The 25,692-nt window shown below is 41.3% G+C and overlaps 2 protein-coding genes across 3 annotated transcripts in view; one reads left to right on the top strand and one right to left on the bottom strand.

Annotated features, from left to right (window-relative positions):
- LOC147449460 (uncharacterized) overlaps positions 1-17,746 on the bottom strand; it is a 139,914-nt gene extending 122,168 nt beyond the window's left edge. The window contains exon 1 of the mRNA XM_086521907.1: positions 17,492-17,746. Coding sequence (XP_086378033.1) covers positions 17,492-17,621 — 130 coding nt within the window. The 5' untranslated portion in view covers positions 17,622-17,746. The remainder of the gene's footprint in view (positions 1-17,491) is intronic.
- A 4,673-nt stretch (positions 17,747-22,419) lies between these two features.
- LOC147449459 (uncharacterized) lies at positions 22,420-25,149 on the top strand. Of its 2 annotated transcripts, XM_086522618.1 has the most exons (6): positions 22,420-23,161; positions 23,677-23,714; positions 23,839-23,967; positions 24,563-24,653; positions 24,740-24,787; positions 24,867-25,141. In XM_086522618.1, the coding sequence occupies exons 1-6, from the start codon at positions 22,932-22,934 to the stop codon at positions 24,880-24,882; spliced, it is 552 nt and encodes a 183-aa protein (XP_086378744.1). In that variant the 5' UTR covers positions 22,420-22,931; the 3' UTR covers positions 24,883-25,141. The 2 variants fall into 2 exon arrangements, 1 of the variants encoding a protein (XP_086378744.1); XR_015189545.1 differs by lacking the exons at positions 22,420-23,161; positions 23,677-23,714; positions 23,839-23,967 and adding an exon at positions 24,003-24,361 and having other exon boundaries at positions 24,867-25,149.
- The last annotated feature ends 543 nt before the right edge of the window (positions 25,150-25,692 follow it).

The raw sequence follows: 25,692 nt of genomic DNA, 5'->3' as shown, positions 1-25,692 counted from the left end.
CTCTTCAACTGAGCTTGCCATTTGATTTACTTGATGGCTTGTTTACAATCTTCCATACATGCATACTTGGGCCTATCGCCCAATAGTAATTCCAAGTCCACCGCCATGCTCTCCAGACTGAAGATGGTCCACTTGGATCCTAGTCCCATTTCCTTTGTTGGAATTACCTTTGGCGGCCTTTCTAGTACTTGAATACATTAGGGGTGGGGGGGTAATTGGCATTTTGTTTTATGATGGGGACATCTCCCTGGCCACCTCTTGAAGAAACTTCTGACAATGTATTTCAATCTACTAGTTTCTCCTCATATTTTACCCCTTCTCTGGTTAATTTTGTTGAGCTTGGCATCCCTCCGAAATCGTCTCAACTCCTTGTGTTCCTTTGTCAATGAAATTCATGCAAAGCGTCATCTTGATTCCTCTTTATTTGCTCTTCAATTAACCCTTTTTTTCCTCTCGTTTTTGTTTGTGGTGTCTTCTTGTGCTTTTTCCTTCTCTAGTTCCTCCTCTGACTCAGATTGCCCGTTATTTTTGCTAATTTCTTATCCTTCCCCCTGCTCCTCCTTCCTCATCATCATCGTCATCATTGTCAAAATAGGTTTGTCTTTTTCTTCCTCATCCTCATTCTCATCTTCATCTTGATTTTCATCTTCATTCTTTTCTTGGTTAGTCGCCTGCGTTGTTTCCTTCTTGTGTAGTTGTTTCAATAGCTCCTGACTGTGCTAATCAATCAGTTCCATAGAATTTTGCATGAGGCTTTGTAGATGATCACTATTCACCCAGATCCCTTCCTCCAGGTGTACTTTTATTGAAGTAGTCCTTGGCCTTGGCGATTTCTTTCTGAGCCATTTGTTTTTTGTTGATTCATCTCCTTCTGAGCCTAGGCGATCTGTTTCTTAATTTCTTTTTGGCCTTGGCCCATTTCCTTTTCTTTGCCTCCCAATTTTCCTCTCTTGTTGTTGGCCTTTTAACTCTCCCTCCAACTCCCTCACCTACTCTTCTCATTGTTTGTTTTTCCATCCCAAGTCCTCCTTTTCCATTTTCATTCTAAAAAATGACCCCTCAAAAGCTGCCTTGAACATATGCTGAGCTTGGAGGCTCGTAATGTTTATGGCCACCATCATTGCTTTGAGATGTGCCATCTTCCATCGATACCCATGCCCAAAATCCTACCATTAACAACAATAAAATCATGAGAGTGATAATGTATCATAAGTGGTTCTTAAATGCTAGCCTCCATGTCCCTTCCTTTGATTCTGGCCCAATTGTTGCCACATCAACATTCTCTTGCAATTCCTTCGTTCCATGCTTGGCATGTTGCCATCGGTGCCCAACCCTAGTCATTATTACCTCCCCTTGTTGGGCTCTGGTGCGTACTGAGTGCGTACCAAGATGTGGGTCATGTTGTCCTTTATCACAGGAGGTGTCCTCAACTGGTGGCATATCCATACTAACTCTAGTGGGCAACCATATCTAGTGATAACGTGCCCATACAAGAAACTGGTTGTTTTCTTGGCTATGTTGTTTGTGAGTGCCTTAGCCCCTATGCACGTGGTGACATAGCCAGTTGTTGCCGATATGTACTTATATTTTTCCATATTTGTGAAGGGTGCCATGAAATCAATTCCCCATTTCATGTATGGAGCCATGTCTTGAATTGGTTGTAATGGTCCCATGTTGCTAGGTAAGGGCCTCCCCATTCTTTGACAAACTTTATTAATCAGATGCAACAATGCTTGATGATCCACGTAAAACACAAAGAAATTCCCCATCAAATAATTCATTAACTTTTGTATTGCAAATACCATCCCTAAAGCCTCACGCTCTGTCATAGTATATGCATGTCCCACCTAGGAAAATATTATACTTGCAAAACATATTGGAAAGTTGTGCCCCCTCACGTTGGGCTAGTATAGGCCCTAATGCGAGTCTTGACACGTCCACATGTACATGGAAAATGACGTCCCACTTGGGTTGCTTCAAAAGTGGTTTCTCTAACATTATTTTCCTGATAGCGTGAACCCCTCCTAACATTTTTGATCCCAACAGAATGTGGTCTCCTTTTTTGTTAACGCATAGAGTGGGGCAGCTGGTTCTACCAAATTTCCACAAATCTCCTATAACAGTTGACATACCTCAGGAAGTTGGATACCTCATTGTGTTGGTGGGTGGTACTACTTCCTAAATTGCCTAGCCCTTGTGTACCCTTGCTGTCTGACATGGCAATGCCTCTGTTAGACATACAAGACCCAGTAGTGGACATGAGCCATAAGCATCCCATATGTTCAGTTACACTTGAGTATGCAGTGAAGTCAACAACAAAGATGGCCAAGAATTTTTGCAAATATTCTAAAAATATCGCCATCATTGCCCTTTGGAAAGTCATACCCGTTGTAACCATCCAGAAAGTTGTACATTTCATGTCATGCCATTTGGTCTAACATAGTGTCTATAAACAATAGGGGAAATGAATCCATTATGGTCTGCTCATTCCATTTCTTGAGATCCACAAAAATCCTCAACTTCTTGTTCTAATTTGTGACCACCATAATGGGAAACAACCAGTCACTGCTCTCCACCTCAACTATGAACCCAACCTTCAAAAACATATTTATCTCTTCCTTTACTTTTGCTTCATAGTTAGGATTCATTATATACTATTGCATCCTCACTGTTCTGACATCCATTTCAAGTGGAATCTTATGCTAGCAAACCCTTGGATCAATGCCCTTCAATTCAATGTGATTCCATGCAAACTCATCCTTAAACTCTAGGAACAATGTTGAGAGTGGTGTTTCAAAATAATATGGTAGTTGTTTGTTCATACATATTGTCCTTTTTTCGTTCATCTCCACCACTCATTCCCCCATCTCCTCCCCATTCACCTCATGGCTAGCCTCATTCAACACCTGCCTCATTCCTTCCTCCTCATGCCTGAAGAAAGTTGGGAACATCCATTGCTGAGCTTCCTACTTCAGATTAACAATCACTAGTTAAATCTAGGATAGCCATTGGGACAATGCCACTGGCCTCTAGCTTCTCCCATAGCTTCTGGGTTTCTTAGATGAATATGTCTCATGACCGAATGTCCTTTGGAACACTGGTGGATGATGTTGACAAAGCTGCCTTTCTAGTGCCCATTTTCATTGTTAATTGATCTTGCTCCAATCATGTATTTCTCCCGTTGCTCTAAGCCATGGTCTCCCCGTATTTCCAACAATTGAATCTCCTAGGTGGCGGCCTTGGATAGGACCTTTGCCCAGTGTTAGTAGTTTGCCCTTGGCCTTGATATATTGCAGCTTGTGCATCATGACAGTTGGAACTGATAACTTGATTGTGCACTCTTTCCACTTATGACCCCTACGCTCATAGTAATCACACTTGATGCAGTCATTGGTTGAGTGATTACTCTTCTGACAATGGATGCACCACACTTCCCCTTTAGAAGGTATTCTATTTTTCACACCTATTATCTCCTCTTCTTGTTTCCAGAGCCTTTTGAACTCATTTTCCTAGACTTTTGTTTTGGGGCATTTACTGGCAGGCTCTTTGTCTGAACTACTGGTGTCCTTTGAATTGCTAGAGTCACTCGAACTAGTGTCTCTCTTTTGTCTTTTAGCCCCCTTCCTTTCCGTTTTTATCATGTGCACATGGGACTAGTAATTTTTATTTTTGCCACCCCTTTTATGGAGGTTCCATTGAGGAATCAAGCTGTGAGACTTTTGTGTCTTGAAGGTAAAGCTAGTTGTCTAGCCAAGTCCATGATGTCTACCACAAATTTTCTAATATTGCTCTTCTTTTGCTTGATCTTTCCTAATGTGATTGATCAGCACTTGTTAGATCCTTTGTCCTTGAATCACTGAACAAAGGCCTTGGACATGGATTTGTATCTATATAGCTATTCTGGTGAGTACTTGAAGTACCATGTCTTGGCTGCCCCTCTAGGCGTTTGTGGAAAACATACTCTCCGATCTAATCTGGGAAGTTCTCAAAGGCATTCCCAGCTCTCAAAATCCTAGATGTGCACTTGTTGGTCTCTTCCTTTCTTCCCCTTACTCATTTAGTGCAATGTGCATCTCACAACGTTCATTTTTTCAAAAAATTGCATAAGTTGAGTCTCCATCCAATTACATAATTCAAATTCAATCTCAAAAAGGTCAAGTAGATAAGGTTCCTCTGAATTTTTATCTATATAGGGTTACATTCCTTTTCCCCTTCATGTTCATACTTCACCCTCTCAAGCACTTTCTCAAATTGTTATTTTTGGCATCAGTGGCATTGTCCATCATAATTCAAGATTACATCCATGAAGCTGGTGAACCTCTTATAATTGTCCATATGCTCCAACAAAAAGCTATTCAAGATACACAAGCAGCATTTGTAGCCATGTGCAGCCTTAGTTCACTAGTCTCACATCATTTCTACTAGTATGTTCGGGTCTCAACTCATTTGGGTCCATGCCTCATTTAAATTGTAGATGATGATGACATCGTCATACATTTTTTGGATGGACATAAAGCCAACAAGTGATGCTAAATAACTTGCGGACTAGCCCAAGTATATATGTGTACATAGTGCTTTGAGTTCTGAAAGTGCCCTTGTAAAGTTCATGTACAAAGGCTTGGTTTTTCTAAGTTGCTTGCTGGAGTTTTGGGCCAGTTTAGCTTTCAAATGATGGTTTTTAATGAGCATTTTCAGTTGTGCTTGATAGGTTGTGAATCGGACTCATACATCATGAGTTACATGCACTTGAAGTGGGCGGTCCCCTACTTAGAAAGTGGTTGCGAATGCATGTGAGAAAAGGCAAGTGGGTCGACTTGATGGATCTAATTAGAAATGATATAATTGGAAAGTTTTGGAGATAGCCGAAGTAACGAGCTCCGAGCCGTGCTTTACAACGTCGCATTTGGTGGTTGGAGTCATCCGCTATGCTTCCGCCAAGGTTGCTAAGTGGTGGGGGGCAAAACAGAAACTTTATGTGCATGTGTGGGGAGTTGGGAGGATGGTGCCATGTGGCAACGGAATAGTCCCACATGAGGTGGGGTGAGTGCAAAGTGGAAGGTATAAGGGGTGGAGTGGGTACATCATTGTGTTGAATCAAAGGGAAAGTGGAACTCTCACTCCTTAGCTATGGAGGCTCGTGGGGGTTTGTGGGGAGAGGGGGCACCTATTTTGAATTCCCACTTGCTGTCCAAGCGCTTGGACAAATTTCGGACCCCCTAGACACCCCATTTTTCCCATCTCCCCAAGTCAAAGTGACCGACATAGAGCCCTCCTTTCCCAAAAATGGTAAAAAAGAACCAAATTGAAAGGGGAGATGAGAGAAAAAGATGTCGGCTGAGATAAGGAAGAAGAATCCACTCCAATAAAGTGGAAAAGGCCCCCATTATTATAGCTGCAATTCCCTGCACACCCTTTTTGCTCACAGAGACTTGTTTTTTTGGAGCTTTTGAGAGATACCCCATCTTCGAAATCTTGTAACTCTCTCATCTATTGTCTGAATCAAGCATATCAATACTCTACGGAGGTCTACACGACACAAGATTTGTCTTTATGGTCTTGATTTTCAAAAATTTTAATCATGGTTTGGGTTAGAGTTGTTGGGTTAGATTTGTTTCTCACCCGTCTTTACACGTGTTCGACTTAGGTGTTTTCTGTTGCCTTGTGGTGTTTCTTTTTAACAGTGGTGTGTGCAAGGCTATAGAGGCATTCCTTTTCCTTGTCGTTTGCACTCCACATCGGAGGAGCAAGTGCTCCCATTCTCCAATTCTCGTAAAATTGGCCTACACTGCAGAGGCAGAGAATGTAAAGGGGATGCGGGTCCTTATGGACAACCGCCTATGTATGTGCTATTTGTGGATAGTACTAGAGGTAGTCTCTAAATTGGATTGGAGCCTTTGTGAGGGTTGTGCGGTTTTTTGAAGCCGGGCATTGGGGGTTGGGCTACCCAGTGTGAGGTGGATTAGGTGTGGAGCGATCCATCGACATCCTTGGTAGCACTACCGACATCACATGTAAGTGAATTGAGGTAATCAATCATGGGTGGTAGATGAGTTTCCTAAGTTTCATGGATTGCCTAATGTGAATGCACAAGGTTTCATTGAGAAATTGGAAGTTAATTGCTTGTTACGGGGCATACAAGATCCATCCATACTACTAAGATTGTTGCAATACAGTTTACAAGATGAGGCAAAGTCTTGGTTGCAACAATATGGGGAAGCGGCAGAAGCACAGGTACCGGGGGTTGTTTTGGATTATAATGGCGTAAAGCTCTCTTTTTTGGCACAATATAGGAACATTGAAGCACCTGATGAAGTCTGGCACAAAATCCTAGGGTGTACTCAAAAGGCTAATCAGAGTGTTGATGACTTTGTCATGCAATTTACCCGTTTATGGAATAAATGGGCTCGAGCTTTAGAAAATGAGATTCCCTCTGCCATGTTGAAGATGGACCGCTTTGTGTCAAACTTAAAGGAAAGCTTGAAATCCAAAGTTGAGTTGAAGAGGCCTGTCACTTTTGAAGAAGCAGTCACAACTGCCAGGGAGAAAGAGTGGAAAGCTCAAAGGCTCAATCATGTACGGGAGAGCGGCCCATGGGCAGGTTGATAATGGTGACAATGAGGATAGTCAGGCAGAGGTTGGAGTCCAACCCATTCAAAAGGGGGCAGACACTAAGCAATTACAATGGAATATGCAAGATATGATGACCATGATGCTGGACCTACGGCTTAATGTTCTTGGAGGTGGAGGTGGACGTGGAAGAGGTGGTTATGCGAGAGGTGCTCTACTGGAAGCGAGAAGGGGGGGCCCTCAACGGTATGAAGATCCACCACCTATTGGAAATCATGGACGTGGATGTGGTGGGTACCCTGGCAGAAGATTCATTCCTACATGCTACAGTTGTGGAGAGCTTGGACATATTAGTACTTACTGTGATCAACCACCTAGGATGGGAGGTGATATGTACCCTCTTCCCTAGAATTTACCGAATAGGGCCAATGACTTTGCTTTGGACATAAGAGGGGATCAAGGTGCTCATGAAGTTCATCAAGAAGCCCAAGCTCCAAATGGTGATGGCCATGTGGGAATCATTCGTGTAGAGGACAATGAGAATGATATGATGCCATTGGGAAAGAGAGAAAGAACACAAAATGGTATTGGCCCCAATAAGAAGAAAAGGAAGGAGAAAGAAAGTGAAGATGCGACGGTAAAGAGGAAAAGAAGACCTCGCAGGAAATTTGAAGTAGCAGATTTGCCATTGGGTGAAGGCCAAGTAGCTTATAGCTTGAAGAAAGACTTGATTGGGAGGAAAGTGAATTGTACCTTTGGATAGTTGATGAATATGGTACAACAAACTGAAGTGGCAGTGGAAGTCGTTAGTGAATCGATTGAGAAAGAGCCGAAGCGTGGACATGTTAGAGTGTTGGCTTTGGAAGAGTTACCTGACATATGTCCTGTGTGGTAGATGCCTGGCACAAAGGTGCAGAAATGGGAGAAGCCTACATTGATGGAAGTGCCCAGGTATACGTCATCACAAAGTCATGTTTGAGAAGTTGGATTTAGTTACCATTGGAAGCTCTGGATTCAGGATTCGACTAGCTAACCATGCCAAAGTAAAGTGTTTGGGAGTGATCAAAACTTTGGAGGTCGACATCTTTAATGTGAAAGTTTTGGTGAACTTTCATGTTATGCCGGCAGGGGGCGTTTTTCCTTTCATTTTGGGACGACCTTGGTTGAGAGCTGTTGGTGTTGTACAGGATTGGGGCAAGGGCATAATCTCTGTGTATGGCAAGAAAGGTGAGAAGAGGGTGTTTGACATGACCACCTAGAAACCTTTGGCATTAGAGGATGTGAGTGAAAATGATGAATCTGAAATTACCACAGTGAAGGAGGCTCTGAGGATTCAGATAGCAAATTCTCTTCTAGCTCCAGTGATGAAGGTGAAGTGTCAAATTTATTGCTAGATGGGGAGAAGGAAGAAATTGGTGATGTGTTGCAGATGTCAGGGGATATAAACGCTTCAAGAGATTTAGAACAACTTGAGGAGTTAATGCAAACTAAACAGGAATCAGTGGTGATGAAAGAGCTGATTCAAAATATGTTGAGTACTAATATGACACAAGAAGAGAGGAAGGATTACTTAACAATGTTGGACAGGTTTCCAAACCTTTTCATCACCTCGTATCAAGAGATCAGGGGCTTTGTTGGGGGTCCAGTGAAGATTGAGTTAATTGAAGAGGCAAGGCCGATCATATAGAAGTTAAGAAGGATGGGTAAAGAGAAAATGAATGCTTTGAAAGAGGAGATAGATAAATTGTTGGATGCAGGGTTCATTGTTCCAGTTGATAATGCGGAGTGGGTGAGCCCTGCAGTGGTCACTCCGAAGAAAGATGGGCGTTGGAGAGTCTGTATTGATTACGAGCCATTGAATGCAGTGACCAAGAAAGATCCTTTACCCTTTGCCCTTTATTGATCAACTTTTGGATGTTGTGGCTGGCTTTGAGAGATATAGCATTTGTGATGGGTATTTAGGGTATTTCCCGCTTGTCCTTGCTCCTGAAGATCGGAAGAAGACTACGTTCATCACTCCTTGGGGCTGTTTTTGCTTTTGATGTCTTCCTTTTGGGTTAACAAATGGGCTTGGAGCCTTTGAAAGAAAAGAAGATTGGGTCCTTACCCCATTTCTTGGGAATTTTGTCAAAGGGTTCATAGATAATTTCTGTGTATACAACTCACGGAAGGAACATGTTCAGAAGCTTGAAATAAATTTTGCAAGGTATGATGAATTAGGGGGTCAGTTAAACCCTAAGAAATGTCATTTGGCACAAGCAAGAGTAAAGCTTTGGGCATGTGATCTCAAAAAAGTGGAATTGAGGCAGACCCAGAGAAAGTGGAAGCCCTATTGTTATTGTCATCTCCAAAAGATACAAGACAATTGGCCACTTTCATTCAAAAGGTTAAGTACCTGTCTTGGTTCATACCTTTGGCATCACAACTATTGTATCAATTGCAGCAAGTGGTTAAGAATGATCCATTGGAGTGGACACATGACGGTGAAGGTTTCTTTGACAAAGTCAAAGAAGTACTGAGTACGCTTCCTATTATGCAAGCCCCGGATTGGCAAAAGGGCTTTTATGTTAATCCATCAGTGGGAGATGATGCAATTGGAGCCATGTTATCACAAAGAGGGAAGGAGACACATTATATGAAGCCTGTTTACTATGCCAGAAGAGTGAAAACCCCTCATGAAAGAGATTATGTTGAGGTTGAGTTGGTGATGATAAGTATGGTATATGCTTGCAGAAGATTCATGCATTATTTAGTGCAAAGGCCATTTACTTTCCTTACGAGCTATACTTTGCTTCCATAGTTGTTTAATAACTCTAATATATCAAAGACAGTGATGCGATGGGTTATTGAGCTACAAGAATATTAGTTTGCTTTCCTGGTGGAAGACAGTACCCGGGCTACTCTGGCTAACTTACTTACTTACAACGAGACTCCTGTCTTGGTTAAGGAAGAAGCCATACAGAGGAAGAGGACGGAGACTCCCACTATTTCTGATGCTTCCTTACTGTTATTTGATGGCTCTTATCGGAAAAGCCATGATGCTGCATTGGGGGGGTTGTTATTTATGATGCTCGAAGAAATCTTATGAGGAAACAAGGGTTGAAACTTGATGCAAAGAGTAATAATGAAGCAGAGTACATGGCACTTGAGGGTGGATTAAACATCTGTTTACAATTGGGAATTAAACGCTTACAGATGAAGGGCGATGCCTTGTTAGTTGTGAAACAGGTGCTAGGAGTATGGAAAAACAAGAACCCTAGACTAAAAAGTTTGTGTTTCAAGGTCAAACAGTTGCTTAAAAGGTTTGAAGCATGGAGTTTGCAACACATTGATAGGTCTCAAAATGAGGAGGCTCATGAAGCTGCTCAAGAAGTGATTACTTGTGTGTTCGTATTGAAAACTGATACTCCTTTTATATCATGGGAGGGAAGAGTTGTCAAAAGAAGTAAATTTTGTATTGACTGGTGATTTGCCTATGGATCTACCATCATCAAAGAAGTATGCTTTTATGAGAAAGGCCAGGAAGTACAAGATGCTTAACGATGTACTTTATATGAAGGGAAGTGATTTAGTGTTGCGTCGTGTACCCTAGAAAGAGGAGATTTATAAAATTCTAGAAGAAAATCATGAAGGGGCTTGTGGAGGCCATTTTGCCATGAAGATTACACTGCATAAAATCCTGCAAGAAGGCTATGTTTGGCCAAGTATTCAGCGAGATGTGAATCACTGGTGTAAATCCTATCTATCCTGTCAAAGAATGGGGAAGAGAGTCTTGAAACCTGAGTTGAGGAAAACAATTTTGGCATTTGATGTGTTTGAAAAATGGGACCTTGATGCTGTTTGGCCGTTACCCATGACTAGTAAGAGAAATGCTTAAATGTGGATTATCTATCACGTTGGGCAGAAGCCAAAGCTGTTAAACAAATTACTAGTAAGGAAATGGAAAAATTTGTTTATGAGCATATATGCTGCAAGTTTGGTGTCCCATTAGAGCTATTATCTGATAGAGGACCAGGATTTAGAGGTAAAATATTTGATTTTCTATGCAAGAAACTCAATATAGAGCACAGGTACTACACTCCTTATTATCCTCAATGCAATGGTCTCAATGAGAGATTCAATGGGGAGTTGGTCAAAATTCTCACAAAGATGACTCAGACTCATGGTAAAACTTGGGATGCTGAGTTACCTTGTGCTTTGTGGGCATATAAGACTGTTGTGAAGACAAGTACAGGTTTTTCCCCGTATCACTTGGTTTATGGTAAGGAGGCGGTGTTGCCTATTGAAGTTGAGATTCCCGCACTTAAGCTCTTGTCATTTGAGCATGAAGAGAGGGTTTTTTGGCAAAAGAGGTTGTTGAGTCTACAATGCTTGCAAACCTTAGCTTTGGATTACTATGAGGAGGTATACAAGAAGGCTCATGAATGCGTGATGGACAAAGGAATTGAAAAGGGTGATCTTGTTTTGTGTTACAATAGCAAATCGGAAAAAACTTTTTGAAAGAAGTTTCAGATTAAATGGGAAGGTCCCTTTGCTGTTGTGAACAAGTTTGATAATGGAACTTATTAGTTGGCTGATTTAAATGGAGTGAAGCACAAATATCGGGCCAATGGTTACAAATTGAAGAAGTATTTGGCACGTTTGATGACAATAGTTACTGATGACATGCTATCAATGGAAGAGAAGAATGGGGAAATTTCTACAGATGGGTGTGAGGTTTCAGGGGATGAGCTACAACAGTTGTTCACCCTAGAGACCTATGCTTGTCATGAATGATCAAGCAGGCAAGGAGGGGGGGGGGGGGGGGGGGGGGGGGGGGGGGGGGGGGGGGGGGTTGTCAAGTTATGTCAATCATTTTTTGGATGGACATAAAGCCAATAAGTGATGCTAAATAACTTGCTGACTAGCCCCAAGTATATATGTATACATAGTGCTTTGAGTTCTAATAGTGTCCTTGTAAAAATTCATGTACAAAGGCTTGGTTTTGCTAAATTGCTTGCTGGAGTTTTGGGTTGGTTGAGCTTTCAAATGATGGTTTTGAATGAGGATTTTCAGCCGTGCTTGATAGCTTGTGAATCGGACTCATACATCATGAATTACATGCACTCGAAGTGGGCGGTACCCTACTTAGAAAGTGGTTGCGAATGCATGTGAGAAAAGGCAAGTGGGTCGAATTGATGGATCTAATTAGAAATGATATAATCGAAATTTTTTGGAGATAGCCGAAGTAACGAGCTCCGAGCCGTGCTTTACAACGTCACATTTGGTGGTTTTAGTCATCCGCTATGCTTCCGCCAAGGTTGCTAGATGTGGGGGACAAAACACAAAATTTATGTGCATGTGTGGGGAGTTGGGAGGATGGTGACATGTGGCAATGGAATAGTCCCACATAGGGTGGGGTGAGTGCAAAGTGGAGGGTATAAGGGGTGGAGTGGCTACCCCATTGTGTTGAATCAAAGGGACAGTGGAGCTCTCACTCCTTGGCTATGGAGGTTCATGGGGGTTTGGGGGGAGAGGGGGTGCTTTTTTTGAATTCCCATTGGCTGGCCAAGCGCTTGGAAAAACTTTGGACCCCCTGGACACCCCATTTTTCCCATCTCTCCAAGTCAAAGTAACCGACATAGAGCCCTCCTTTCCCAGAAATGGTCAAAATGAACCAATTAAAAGGGGAGATGAGAGAGAAGGATGTCGGTTGAGATAAGGAAGAACAATCCACTCCAATAAAGTGGAAAAGGCTCCCATTATTATAGCTACAATTCCATGCACACCCTTTTTGCTTACAGAGATTTGTTTTTTTGGAGCTTTTGAGAGATACCCCATCTTCGAAAGCTTGTAACTCTCTCATCTGTTGTCGGAATCAAGCATATGGATACTCTACAGAGGTCTACACAACACAGGCTTCGTATTTATGGTCTCAATTCTTAGAAATTTTAATCATGGTTTGGGTTAGAGCTGTTTCTCACCTGTTTTTAGAGGTGTTCAACTTAGGTGTTTTTTGCTGCCTTGCGGTGTTTCTTTTTAACGGTGTGGTGTGTGCAAGGCTATAGAGACATTCATTTTGCTTGCACTCCACAACGTTTTTAATATAAGTTTGACCTACGTGTCTAAAGTAGCACAAAGACCATACATGGTAACAATTTGTCCAAGATAGCTACCACCATCACCAGAATTAGTTGCATGATTTGTTTCTAAACATGAGAAGACTAATTGGCACGAGATAATGACTTGATGCCTTTGTCTATGTTGGAATGGTTTTCACGCCTTAAAGAGGTATGCAAAGAGGAATTCACGTACCCACTCTTACTATATCCCTCTTTGGAGTGATGTTACCTTTTTCAACCTCAAAGTCGATTCCAAGTCCACTCCAAACAAGTGTAAGCAATGTTTTAAAATTTAAGATGGTGTGCCAACCAAAGCTGCTTTAAACTATCTAATTGTCCATGAAAGTTTGAGTATGTCAAATCTAAACCTTTGAAGGTCTTCAAATAAATTGAGAGAGCACCTTTCTATATTCCAAAGGAAACTATGAATTCCCTTGGCAACATCATCATCATCACTTTTGCTTGATACAACTTGATGTCCTGAGTCATGATCACTTTTACTTGGGAGAAGAAATTAAAACCATGATAACCTAAACCACTTAAACTCACGATGGCTTTATCTCCAAAGCTTTTAATTATCTCCTAATTTATGATCACTTTTACTTGGGGGAAGAAATAAAAATCATGATAACCCACACATCACTTATTATCACGATCCCCTTATCTCCAAAGCTTAAAACAACAAAATGAATGATGAGGCTTTTAATGCATTGGCATGCCATAAAAGAAGACTACGTTGAGGGAGATAAAAAGGGCTTTCTTCATGGTTATGGTTATGCATCCCTTTTTGTAAATTGTCTTTTTTTGTTGCAATTCCCAGAGGGATAGACCATATAAGCAAAAATGTCAAGTTGTACAAAGGGCCTCATGCAAGCTATTGCCATGAGGATCCAAGATCATAGAAAGTTCACAACACCTAGATTTATTACAAAGAAGTCTAACCTAGTACAAACATCCAAAGCACAAAATCATGCCTAGTATAAGTGCCACCACAAGAAGCTCTCTACCAATGGGCAAGTTGTGCCCACATGAGCCAATAGAGGAAACAAGGAACAATTAAGGAATACCTTCACAAGTGTAGGAGGATTGAAGAGCTAGCAACAACAAAGCTCAAGCCAAACCAAGCACTGACCTCAACTCCAGCATCTATGGCTTGAAGGAGAGTCAGAATCGACCAAAGTGAGCTTGGAGACCACTCATACAACTATACTTGTAAAGCCTTCTTCCATATCTTGTAGGCCTTGCATCACACACATGATGTGACCCATGTCACAAAGAGAAGGGAAGTCCCTCACAAGCCTCTTCATGGCACATAGCCACACCACCATTGAAGCCCCTGTCTAATTGAAGATATCTTGACATTGACACTCGTGCCAAACCTGACATAGACGGGGTGTTTTCTCCCAAAGAGAGGGGGAAACCATGTTACCTTTGATTCCAAAAAGACCAAGTCGATTGGTGCATCAAGAGGGAGAGACATAGCTGCTCACCCAACCCCTCCTCCTAATTGATCCCTATCGTGTGGGCCTTCCTACCCACTCATCTCTCAAACCCTACCAATAGCGTAGAACTTGCAAAAGCGTATTACTTTTTTCCTTTTTGTAAATTGCCTTATCCAATATTTTGCTATGCGTGACTATCTTTGGTAGTTGCCAAAGGGAGAGATAACAAAGTGAGCACAATAGAGAGAGCTATAGATAGAATGAAAGATATATAGTGTATCAAAGAGGAAACATAGCAGCTAAGCATATTGATGGACTTCATATACTGACAAGGTATCGAAAGGCACAGCTAAGACATTGGGGCTTTGTTTTAATAGATGAGTGATCCAAATAGTTGTTCTCTTTATTTGGCGAGACATTTGTCGTAGCTTTAATAAGAGTTTAAACTTGTGAGTTCACTTGGGAAATGATTGGGAATGCAAAGATTTACTTGCAAGGAGACCCATGGAAGTATGCTAAGGTATATGACAAAATACCATCCCTGAACTAGTCCAATCTAAAGCTTGGGGGCTGCACAGGGGAGCTTATTACAAAGTGCAACAAGGTGACTTCATCATTGGAGTGGAAAGATTGCCTTCCAGTATTTCAAATGCTCCATTTTGCATTGGTCATTATGGCTCTCCAAACTTGGAGGAGGACGCTTGAATTCCTTCAGGAGGGAAGCTACTAGAAAGGTGCATAACAAAGCGATCTCCAAGCTGACTCACGACGTCAACGTCTATTGGAAGGATGTGGACCAATCAGTGTTGCCACATAATTTAACACTAAATGAAAGGATACTTATGAATAGAGTCTCAGAATTGTTATGCAGTAGGCCAATGCTTATCGTCGTGATAGACCTTGATTGGAAAGCTTAGCATTGGCCCAAATATAGGATCTTTTCTCTCCCCTAGAATCATAGGAATTCACAAGAAGCTGATTTATAATGTGGACTGGTTCACTTCGCTCATCAAAATGTGAAGGGTGCATTTGTCTGAAGAGAAGTGGAGGAAGTTTGCAAGCAACATTTGGGAAGAAAAATGGCCAAGAGAAATGAATATTTTTCCGTGGAAGGTGTTGTGGGAGGCGATCTCAACTGTGAACAAGATTCTCACACGAGGGCTTGGTAGTGACACTTGCTCTGGGTGAAAAGTTGCTTTGGAAGATCCCTTGCATCTCTTTGAAGACTACCCCTCCTCACGGGGTCTTGCCGCCAAGGTATGCAAATGGATGCATAAGACATGAAAGGTGGCATTCTTTATGAATGACTTAGTGGTGGGAGGGAAAACCGACATTCCAAACCAGGCCATTTTGGTGTGCACAAAGATAACCAAGCATTGCTTTTTGAATCAGGTCTAGAAAGATCGAAACCATCGATGAGTACTTGTTGAGGGGCAGCTTGTGGTAGCTAGATATCATACATGAAAGTATTGAGCTTATCTACTTGATAGGGTCTAAAGGAGGATCAATGGCGTAAACCAAAGAATGGAAACATGCTTTAAGATGTATCACCTCCCTAAGTCTTGGCCCATAGGGAAGATCACTACGCTAGGCTACAACACAATCAATCAAAAAAGAAAGTTCAAACTTTCCTGCTTATGTATTGGTAAACTCATTGTGTCCCCTCAAGGCTTATGGTGCGCTTGAGGTTCTTTGTACGTTCTTTGTGTAGTTAATATAACGTCTCTACTCACAATTACAATTGTATGGAAAAAAAAGAAAAAAAGTGAGTTCAACAAAAGGTGTTTTTAAAACCCCTACTTTACACTATTTTACATACAAAAGGGCCCTTTTAAAGGGTACTTACATGTTGAATAGGAAAAGAGTATGCTGTAATCATGAAAATTTGTGAAAGACGAGGAATAGTAAAGATAGGCCTTGAATTCTATATCGTTTATACATAGTGAAACCTCCAAGGCTTGCAACAAGACGAAAGGACAATGCACGTAGCCATGAATAATCATCCAAATAGCTATGTGAATGCTATAGGGAATACCTTCTATGCATTCAATGCAAAAGTAGGAGGAGGGTGCTTTTTCTTTTTGTGATTTGAGAGGGTTCCCCCATTGACATTTTAGAGACACCTACAGTGGGTCCTGAAAGTAGGCCTATATTCTTCCTTCAGTTGTTTGCAGAGAAAGATTTGCTGGGGTGCTTGCCACCCCAAACTAAAGATGCACCTGCTGTTGGTTTGGATTAGGGAAAAACTTGCTAAATTTGCACCAATGGTGCTAGCTCACCTCTAGCTCACATAGACGTGTGTGACTTGAAATAGTGAATGGTGTATGGGCCATCCTCCACTTAGTCAAGGGGCATCCACACATGACTGAGTCCTCTAGATTGTGTGATGACCTACTAGTCCTCAAATAATTAATGTGAACTCATTGACCATGCGAGATTTCCTTCATCATGCTCTCATGCTTTACATAGGCCATTATGCGACCTCTCTCTCTCTCTCTCTCTCTCTCTCTCTCTCTATATATATATATATATATATATATATATAGATATATATATATATATATATAGATATATATATATATATATATATATATATACATACTTATTTGCATCTTGGCTCAAAATTGTAGATATCATCCAACTTTGCTTGCTTTTACGTCAAAAGTCAATCCATCCCCATTTGGGGTTTGCTCCTCCCAACTCGGTCAAGCTTCAAATTCTTATAGCTTGGGTTGGTTTATGATACCAGCTATGTCTGAGTGTCCAGGCCTACACCAACTCATTGCTTGCCCCCCTTAAACCAATGATGGGCCACCATGCCGTAGGGTGTGGCATGGGTCTAATGTGTCCCCGCTGTTTTCATGCTCTTGAATGGATCAATAGACTTAACCTCACCTCTTTCTCTTGTCACACACACACACACACACACATTCCTCTGCATGCCAATGAGGTGGTAGCCCCAGAAGTTTTGAACAAATTCTCACAATAATTCCCACATTGTGACTTACCTCAACATCATGAGTTTCTGTGAGGGAGGCACCGCATACCTAGCTAGGTACGGGGTGTCTCTCAAGTAGAAGCTCATGATGTTATGCATTGTATGAAAAACACTCTAAAAGACTCTGTTTTCCTACATGAGAATATTTCTAATTTTTCTTGTGTAGACGTGTATATATAATCTTGGTTCAACTTCATGTGGCTAATCTAACTCTCTTTGCCTCTCATGGTGAAGAAAACATGTCTGGAGTTCAAGACTCATTGGATACATCTTTGAGGTCCCTAAGTTGCGATTGCTCCCAGGACATTAAATATTCTCTCTCTCTCTCTCTCTCTCTCTCTCTCTCTCTCTCGTGACTGGTTAAAAGAGTTAAAAGAACTAACCATCTCTTAGAAGGGTTGTGGAATTAGGCCGAGCAGCAGCACAAAACAACTCGCCACAACGAGCCGACGTTAGCATGATAAATATTATCACCAACGTCAGCGTAGTTGTGAATGCCTGCGCGGAAGCCATCAATTCCTTTGAAGCTCAGGAGAGTAGAAGCGACCGATTAGCAGCAGCAGTACGTGTCCGCGACGGTGTGTATGGAGAGAGAGAGAGAGAGAGAGAGAGAGAGAGAGAGAGAGAGGGCGAGCACTGGGGTGGCAATTTACAGCAAATAAAGTGTAGCTACGCAGGGGCTCATTCATGAGAGAGCACGTGCATGGTTACACATATATAGCCTATACACACCTAGACCTGAAAATTGAAAGCACTTTCAAGTACAAGCGCTAGATTACCGTCTCCATTGCTTTCCCATGCTAGGACTCCTTTGGCAAGTGCTCAAAAAGCGACTCTCCCTAAGTTATGGCATTCATTTGATCAAACCAACTTTACTTCACATGCAATTTTGGAAGTGTTGGAAAGCAGTATTATCGTTTCACCCCACATCACTTTTCATTCGAAATTTATCAGTTGAGAGTAGGGAAAATTCCACTCGCCAAAAATCACAAGCACAAGAAATGTTAACAAATTTGAAATGGCTGGCCTCAAATTCTTTGAGTGCCCACCATCGATGAGAATGTGAAAATACTTTGTACAAGTTACGCTATAAAAATCTCTGATTGTTTATCGTGGCATTTTAGCGCATTTTGTAGAGACAAAGTCCAAAATCAGCTGGGGAGGGAAGAGAGAAGGGGGGGGGGGGGGGGGAGGGGGGGCGGGGGCTTTTTTTTCATTTCAAATATTAGCACGCTCGTTATTGCGACATTTGCTTATGTTATTGTCACAAAAATTATCGCTTTATTCTCGAAACCCGTCTTAACGCCTAAACATTCAAATTTTAGTGTTTTCCTTTGTTTTGGTGTTTCCCTCCCCCTTAATAAAAATTAAAAAACATTATATGATTAAAAAAAACAAAAGAAAACATGGAACAATAGTTAGCTATGTGGATAAACATGAAACAACAAAGGACCTCCTCCATCTTAAAGCAATGCATGCGGCTTCACATAAAGCAAGCATTCAGAGATGAGAAGCTAAACATGGACGCCATCTTTTGTCGAGGCATGTGAATGATAGAGTGAAGTGTGTCCACATTTTACGAGACGATAGCACCTATGTTAGTTTTCTCAAGTTTTATTTCGCAGCAATATGCACATGGTCTACACATTTGTTATCAATTAAATTAATCACTACCACTTGATTAACATAATTTAGCATGCTTCATAAAATTAGAGAGACAAAGAGGGGGGAGAGAGAGATGAATGGATGACATGACAAAAAAATTTCATAAGTTAAAGTATACAAAATGTTTACGAATCATCTTCCAAAAGATCTCTACAAGAAGAGTCATCCAATTCTAAGCCCATGGCTCCTAAATCAATAAAGAGATAGAATTGTCTTTGTGGATGTGTTGGTTTCATCATCTTCGAATTCGTCATCCTCCATCTCAGGTCAAGTTTCGGTATCGAGCAGCATATAGAATTTGAAACTTGACGATGGTTGTTGGAGAACAACCACATCTCTCGCGGGCAATTCGACTCAACGGCTGGATCTCTATAAGTGGTAAGTTTAAACAAATAATATTGTATGTATTGTTTTGAGTTATTGATTTGTTTAATTTTGTTTGTGTTAATATAGAGTCAAGGCAATTAAATATACGTGCCAGTGGACGACGATGAGGAGAAGGACGATTAGATAGAAAATTATTTGTCCAAAAATAAATAAAAATTGAAATTGAATATACTTTACCTTGACAATTTATCGTGCAGAAGATCAACTATTTTAAAAAGTTACAAATAAAATGAAAATAGTTGTATATACATTGTGCCACATTGAGACTTTATGAGAATTTATACTGTGCCATGTCAACAGTGTGAAAAACAAATAGAGCATGATTTTTTGGGAGGGCCTGAATGTAGTCTTCTTCTCCATCTAAGGGACCCCATTGATTCCTAATCCATTACATAGAACATCTGCAGGGGGTATCAGACCAACTAGGAATTTGATAACCACATACTCTTCTAAGTGCCTTTAGATTATTTTGATTTGTGAAGTAAAATTGATGGAAGGCTTACCTATTGCATATGGTGACACATCGTCTCTAGCAAGTCTTTTGCCTTCTTGAAGATGAACTTCCTTAGGTAGATGATAGATGGGCTCATGGGCAAGCCCGCTATCAGGGTTGCCACCTTCTTCAATGTGGACTTGGGGATTCACTGATGTCTCCCCATGGAAGGCTCCATAGTACTGGGTTCTGGTAGCTTTGTCTTGAGTGGCAATTCCTTTAGGTAGTGCGATTGTTAGCAAAGGGGGGGGGGGGGGGGGGGGAGGTTACTTTGCACTAGAGAATGATGCATGAGTTGGGTGAGAAGGATACCAGTATATTCTTCCAAAAAAAAAATGATGTTTTATATGTTTTATGCAGGTCAAAAATACAGGTCTTCATTTAGGCCACCCAACCTAAATGAGCACCTTTATTTTTGAATAGGCGTGTAGCGGTAATAGTCACGACAATGTACGTGGTAATAATTACGGGTATATTCCCGCGTCTATTACTGCATATATTGATGTTAAACCACTACTGCGTCAATTGCTGCCGTTATTGCCGCACACACAATCTTTTCTCTTTCTATTTTCGTTTGTTAGCCCGTAGCTAACGGTTTTGTAATTTTCCTCTTATAGTGTTAAACCATTATAAATCCCTTTTAAATCAATTTAAAGAGCATATATTTGTACATTGAGCAGAAGAAACTCAAAGCATCATCATCACTCTTATTTGTTGACATAGCTTGATTTGAATAAAAACCAGCATAATTCGGACTCCACTTAGAATCGTGATGGACTTATCTTCAAAGCGTAAGAAAATCAAACAAATCCTAAGGCCTATGCCACTAGCAAGCCAAAGGCTCCTACACTTCTGAAACCTCATTGTGCCAATTTCACAAGTGTTGTGGAGAATGCTTTATTTAATTTTACACCATCAATTACTATAATAAACTCTTTCATTGCTCAACTAAACCTACAAGTATATGCGTCTCATGGACTCTTTCATTTTAGTTGGAAGCACTTGAGGTAAGACAACAAAAATCTTTGCAATTGATTAAAGAGGGAGATATGTATACATGTAAAGAGTAGAGCACCACACTTGTTTAAGTCACATAAGATCTTGGAAACTACTCGTTTCACCAAGTTTATATATTGGGCAAGGCCTTTTAGAATAACATCTGGATGTCAACTCTCATGGAATTGAGCTCATAGCCTCAATTTGGTTTGCTCATCACAGCTTCAAGAGTTCCATCTCCCTACTAAGAGCACTTTCCCAATATCTTGGAGGAGGAAAATTCTAGCACAAGAGCTAGTTCTCAAAGCAAGCAATGCTTTTAAGAGAAGGGTTCTATTGGCTAAGGGTTTTTTCACACTCTTTCTCATTCTATAAATTTGTGCAATCAATAAAAACTCAAAATTCAAATGGATGTGTATGCTTCAATTCTTTTTTGGGGAGGATGTGATTATTATGCCACTTTGAGTAGTCTAGACACTAGCAACCTATTGAAGAGTTTCCAAAATTGTTAAGGCCATTCCATAAGGCATCATGGGGGAGAAGAATGTAGAAAACTTGAATGATCAATATTTTCATTCAGTTGGTGTTTATACTACAACTCTTCAATCTAGTTATGAATGGAAACCCAAAACACAATAATGACATTGTTGCGCGCATTTTGGACACCCGTTTTTTTGTGAATTGTATGTATAGACGTGAAATTATGTCAAAAGGGTGTGAGTTTTCTTATTCTGATTTAGAGCAAGCACATGTATTGTCGTGCAAGTCGCTAGCGTAGCGTCATATGTCGGGTTACTATTACTGCCCATTAGTGAATTTTTTGGAGTGTCACTTGTATATAAATTAAAATCATATAAAAATTCGACCAAATATAAAAAATTTACAAGTTTTTGCTCGTTGTTCCTTTTGCATGCCTTTTCATGCAATTTTTTTGTCCTCGACTAGCCTTTTCTATGCATGCATAGTCGGGCTATGGAACCTTGCTCTTTACACACCAATTTCACACGTAGAGGTCCATAGATTTTGGAGTTGTGGTTTGAAAATTAGAGTCTGTTTTTCACAAGATACTTGATATGGCAGCCCACATAAAATTTGGTGTAGATTGAGTTGTGGAAGCTCGAATGTTTTGTGGTGTGTATACACTTCAATACTGTGGTTTTGAAGAGTCATTTAGTGAAAGGGGAAGCTCTTTTCCTCAAGTGCATTGGTTGACGTGTGCTATAAATCCATACCAAAGAAAGTGCTTCCTAGTTTTGGTGGTCTTTTGGATAGGCGTGTGCTTGTAAATTCTCAAGAATCACTTACCTTTAAGTTGTGGTGTTGTGAAGGTTCTTTTGGTACATTTTGTAATGATTTATGTTTTGCTATCGGAAGACATTGTTATAGAGGTGCCATTTATTCTTGTTTTCCCAACATCATGTACTCAGAGATTTTCTTCTTCCTAACAGAGCTATAGCTCTTCTATATTGGAAACATTGCTCTTTAGACCAAAATGATAACTAGATGGACCTCAATTGTGCAAGACCTTGAGAAATCCACTTAAGAACCTTCCCTTGCAACGAATATGAATTGAACATGCATTGATCATCATTGCATGGTAGAGCCAATCGAGGCTATACACACATTGTCTACCAATATACTTGCACATCCTGTTCAACCAATAATTGTGGTAGATTCCCTCAAAGTTAGGGAAAATAGGCCAAAAGAGTAAGAGAATATTGGCAAATGGCTTGTCTTAAAAAGGGTGTAATAAGGGAGTACAATTTTTTTAAAGCTTTCAGGCACTTACTAGTTCACAAAGTGAAATTTTTGAGTTCACATAGATGAAAAGAAGCAGCATCTTTTTTCTTTTTTTTTGCTGCAAAACTCACAATAGTGACAGAGATATATTAAACCAAAAAATGAAATTACAGGTCATGCTCAGATCGAGCCATGACACCCAAAGCCAACACAGTAAACCTCAAAACATTTCACAACATCACTCAGATAACCAGGCTTCTACATGGAGCCTCAACCATACAAACCAAAAAGCATTTAGGAAAGAACGTGAAGGTGCAACTCCCAGTAGAAGCCTCCCTCAAGCTATCTCAAACAGTAGCAAAGCACAAAATCCTTACCGAAACAAACAACCGAGTACTTGTTGCAATAGGGGGGGTCATATGCCACCAACACCTTGTAGTAGACAACCAACATCAAAGCGCTCCCACAACAATCGTAATCCACCACAACAACCACCCAACCAGGTATAGGCTTTTGTAGGAGAGCCAAGCCCCATTGAGAGAATGGCAAGGCGTTGCTACCAGGAGCTGCAGGTCTGCCACCCCTGTAGATCTTGTGACCGAGCCAAACCAGAAGTCAAGGTCTCCATTTCAGCTCGTGCAGGCCCCGACCAACTGTCAACGAGCCTGCGGAAAGGCGGCGGGCACATGCCGGCAAGAGACCCCCCTCGGGGCCATCCCCAGCCTTCTGCGAGCAAATCCCTCCCCCCGCAACTGACGCTCCACCAAGTCCAGTAGCACCCCAAGAGTAGCACCCACCCACCTCGCTCAGGCAGCCCGCCTAAGAACCCTCCTTGGCTCGCGCAGTACTCCTGTAGCTCAAGCAGTAACCCTGCTCTAGGGCTTCGTCAAAACTAACTTTTTGACCTGCTATAGCAATGCTTTCTCTTTTTGTTGACTAAAATAGAAAAAAAAAAGGTTGTATTTTCAAGCATTTTTTGAAAGGTCTAAAATGTTGATTGGTTGTAAACAGATAGTGGGCACTCATTTAGACGACGTCTGTGTATTTTTCAAAAATTGCACAGCTGTATTTTCTTGGACCGTGGACAGAAATACTGGACATTTACTTTGATGCTATGGGACTTGTGACCGTGACTTGAAGTTCTAAGCCGTCTCTTGAAATTAATTAGTGCGTATGATTCCTAGGGAATCTTGGAAATCGAAAGGAATTCAAGGAAAGGAACGGAGCGCTAAGAAATCACCATCATGCCCTCTGTACACACTTCGCCCCTTGCCATAATTGCTGCAGGCAGAGCTCCGCTTGCCGTCTCTCTCTCTCCCCGCATGGTACCTGCACCTCTCTCTCCCGTATTAGCCTCATATACACCAATGCTCTATGCATCCTACCTCGGCCAAATGCTTTTCGAATTACACACTAGATATTTATCTCACTTATGTTGAGGCTTTGCAGGTCTGTCTGTGTCTCTTTTTGGATACACGCGAGAGGAAGATGGGACTCTGGAGCTTGAATGCAGGGTGTTGCGAGCAAGGGACACTGTTAGAGATCTAGGTGCAAAGGAGAACAAAGAAACCATGGAGAGTGCCGGGGAACGACTCATGTTGCTCGCGCGATAGTAATGTGCATGTGTGTGTGAAGCACAACGGGCTGCATACCTATTCAATGCAGGGTGTGCGCCGAAGAACTTGAAGTGTGCGTGCATTACAGTATCTCTTTGCATGGAGAATCTTGTCTCTCCTCTGGCCGCCTGATCTCAGGCTCTTGCACGTGCGTGCTGTGTGTCAAGAGCAATTTCGGTCTGTGGGAGGCATGGTTCAGGAACCAGCGTTGGCTGGTCATTCTCTGTCGACACTGCCCCCACGAGGACATGGAGTTTATGGCGTGCTGCATACCCAAGGACTTACATTCACCATTGTCTGAAGACCTCGGTTGGGTGTCACTTTGTATGATCAACTAGAGTTATGCCTGTAGAGTGGTAAGTTTTGGATGCTTTTATTTTGCGTTAATAAACAACCAGTTTTTTAAACTAGCAATGCCTGAGGTATAGCGACGCATCTACATGACATGTATTTGCAGGATCCGTCACTATTGGACCACAATAAGCTTTTATCTGAATGAGAGATATGAGAAAATTTGTACACTTTCCATCATTTGTTTTTGTCTTGTGTCTTGGCAGGTGATGCAGCTGTCAAAGGAAAAGGGGGTCTCCATTTTGTTTTTCTTCATGCTAGAACGGATCCATTTAATGTTGTAGGAGAGGCTGTGCAGTAAGATTCTCATGTCTATTTCTTTGTCAATAGTCCACCTTGATAACTTGTGCAATGCTCATATGGATCTGCCTTATTTGTCTTAGAGCTACGGAGATGCACTTGCAAAAAATTTGTAGCGAGAAGAGAAGGAGGTATGGGATTTGTCTTTTGCATCTTGGCTATCTGTTGTCAAATAATGGTAGCAGGCTTAGTAGCAACCTTACACTGCAGATTCCAGACATTCTGAATCGGTTTGGTTGGTGCACATGGGATGCTTTCACAGATCTTTTTTAGCAGACGGAATCAGGCAAGGCCTAAAAAGGAAACGTGGAGACAAGTGTCATGGTCGTTGTTTTTGCAATATCTAGTTCTAATATGATTTTGAGTCTTGACATCTACCCTATTGTTCTTGACCATCAAGCATAAAATTTAAGCACCCGGACTCTCCATCATACATGCATACAAATTACTCAATTTGCGTTTGTTGAGCTTATGCACCTCTTACTTGTGGAAGCTCATCATGGTGCAACTCTCTGATGTGGATTATTTTTTGATCACTTCTGCCATTGTATGTGCATCTCCTTTCAATTCAGTGTTTGCAAGCGGCCTCTTCTATCATAGTGAGCCATATGAGTTGTGGAGATCTGATCATGTGGGTAATAAAAAATTACCAAGCACTTGATGTCTGACATGAACTTAAAAGGAATACAAAGCTAATCTGCCACTATAATAGCAGAAAAGTAGGCACACCTTTGCGTCATAAGTGACAAGCATGAGTGCGTGCGTGTGCGTGTGTGTGTAAAGTGTGTTCTCCAACTTTAAAAATGCAGTAAAGTATGAGAAGAGTCTAACAATCTTGGGATCTTGCTTGATTTCCCTCGGCGTGGAAGATGGTGGTACTCTAGCACGTTTCAGCATCATTGATGACAGATGACAATCCATTGCTACTGTTCATCGGCATCAAGTTGATGAGGAAACTTTGAAACAGATACCGTATGTTGTACTTAACAAATGACATTGCATGCATGCACTTACATACTCCTTCACACACGTGCAT

This window comes from Adiantum capillus-veneris, chromosome 10, assembly GCF_014529385.1.
Source record: "Adiantum capillus-veneris isolate H3 chromosome 10, ASM1452938v2, whole genome shotgun sequence".
NCBI classification, from domain to species: domain Eukaryota; kingdom Viridiplantae; phylum Streptophyta; class Polypodiopsida; order Polypodiales; family Pteridaceae; genus Adiantum; species Adiantum capillus-veneris.
This window is presented reverse-complemented; position numbering and strand designations above follow the sequence as displayed.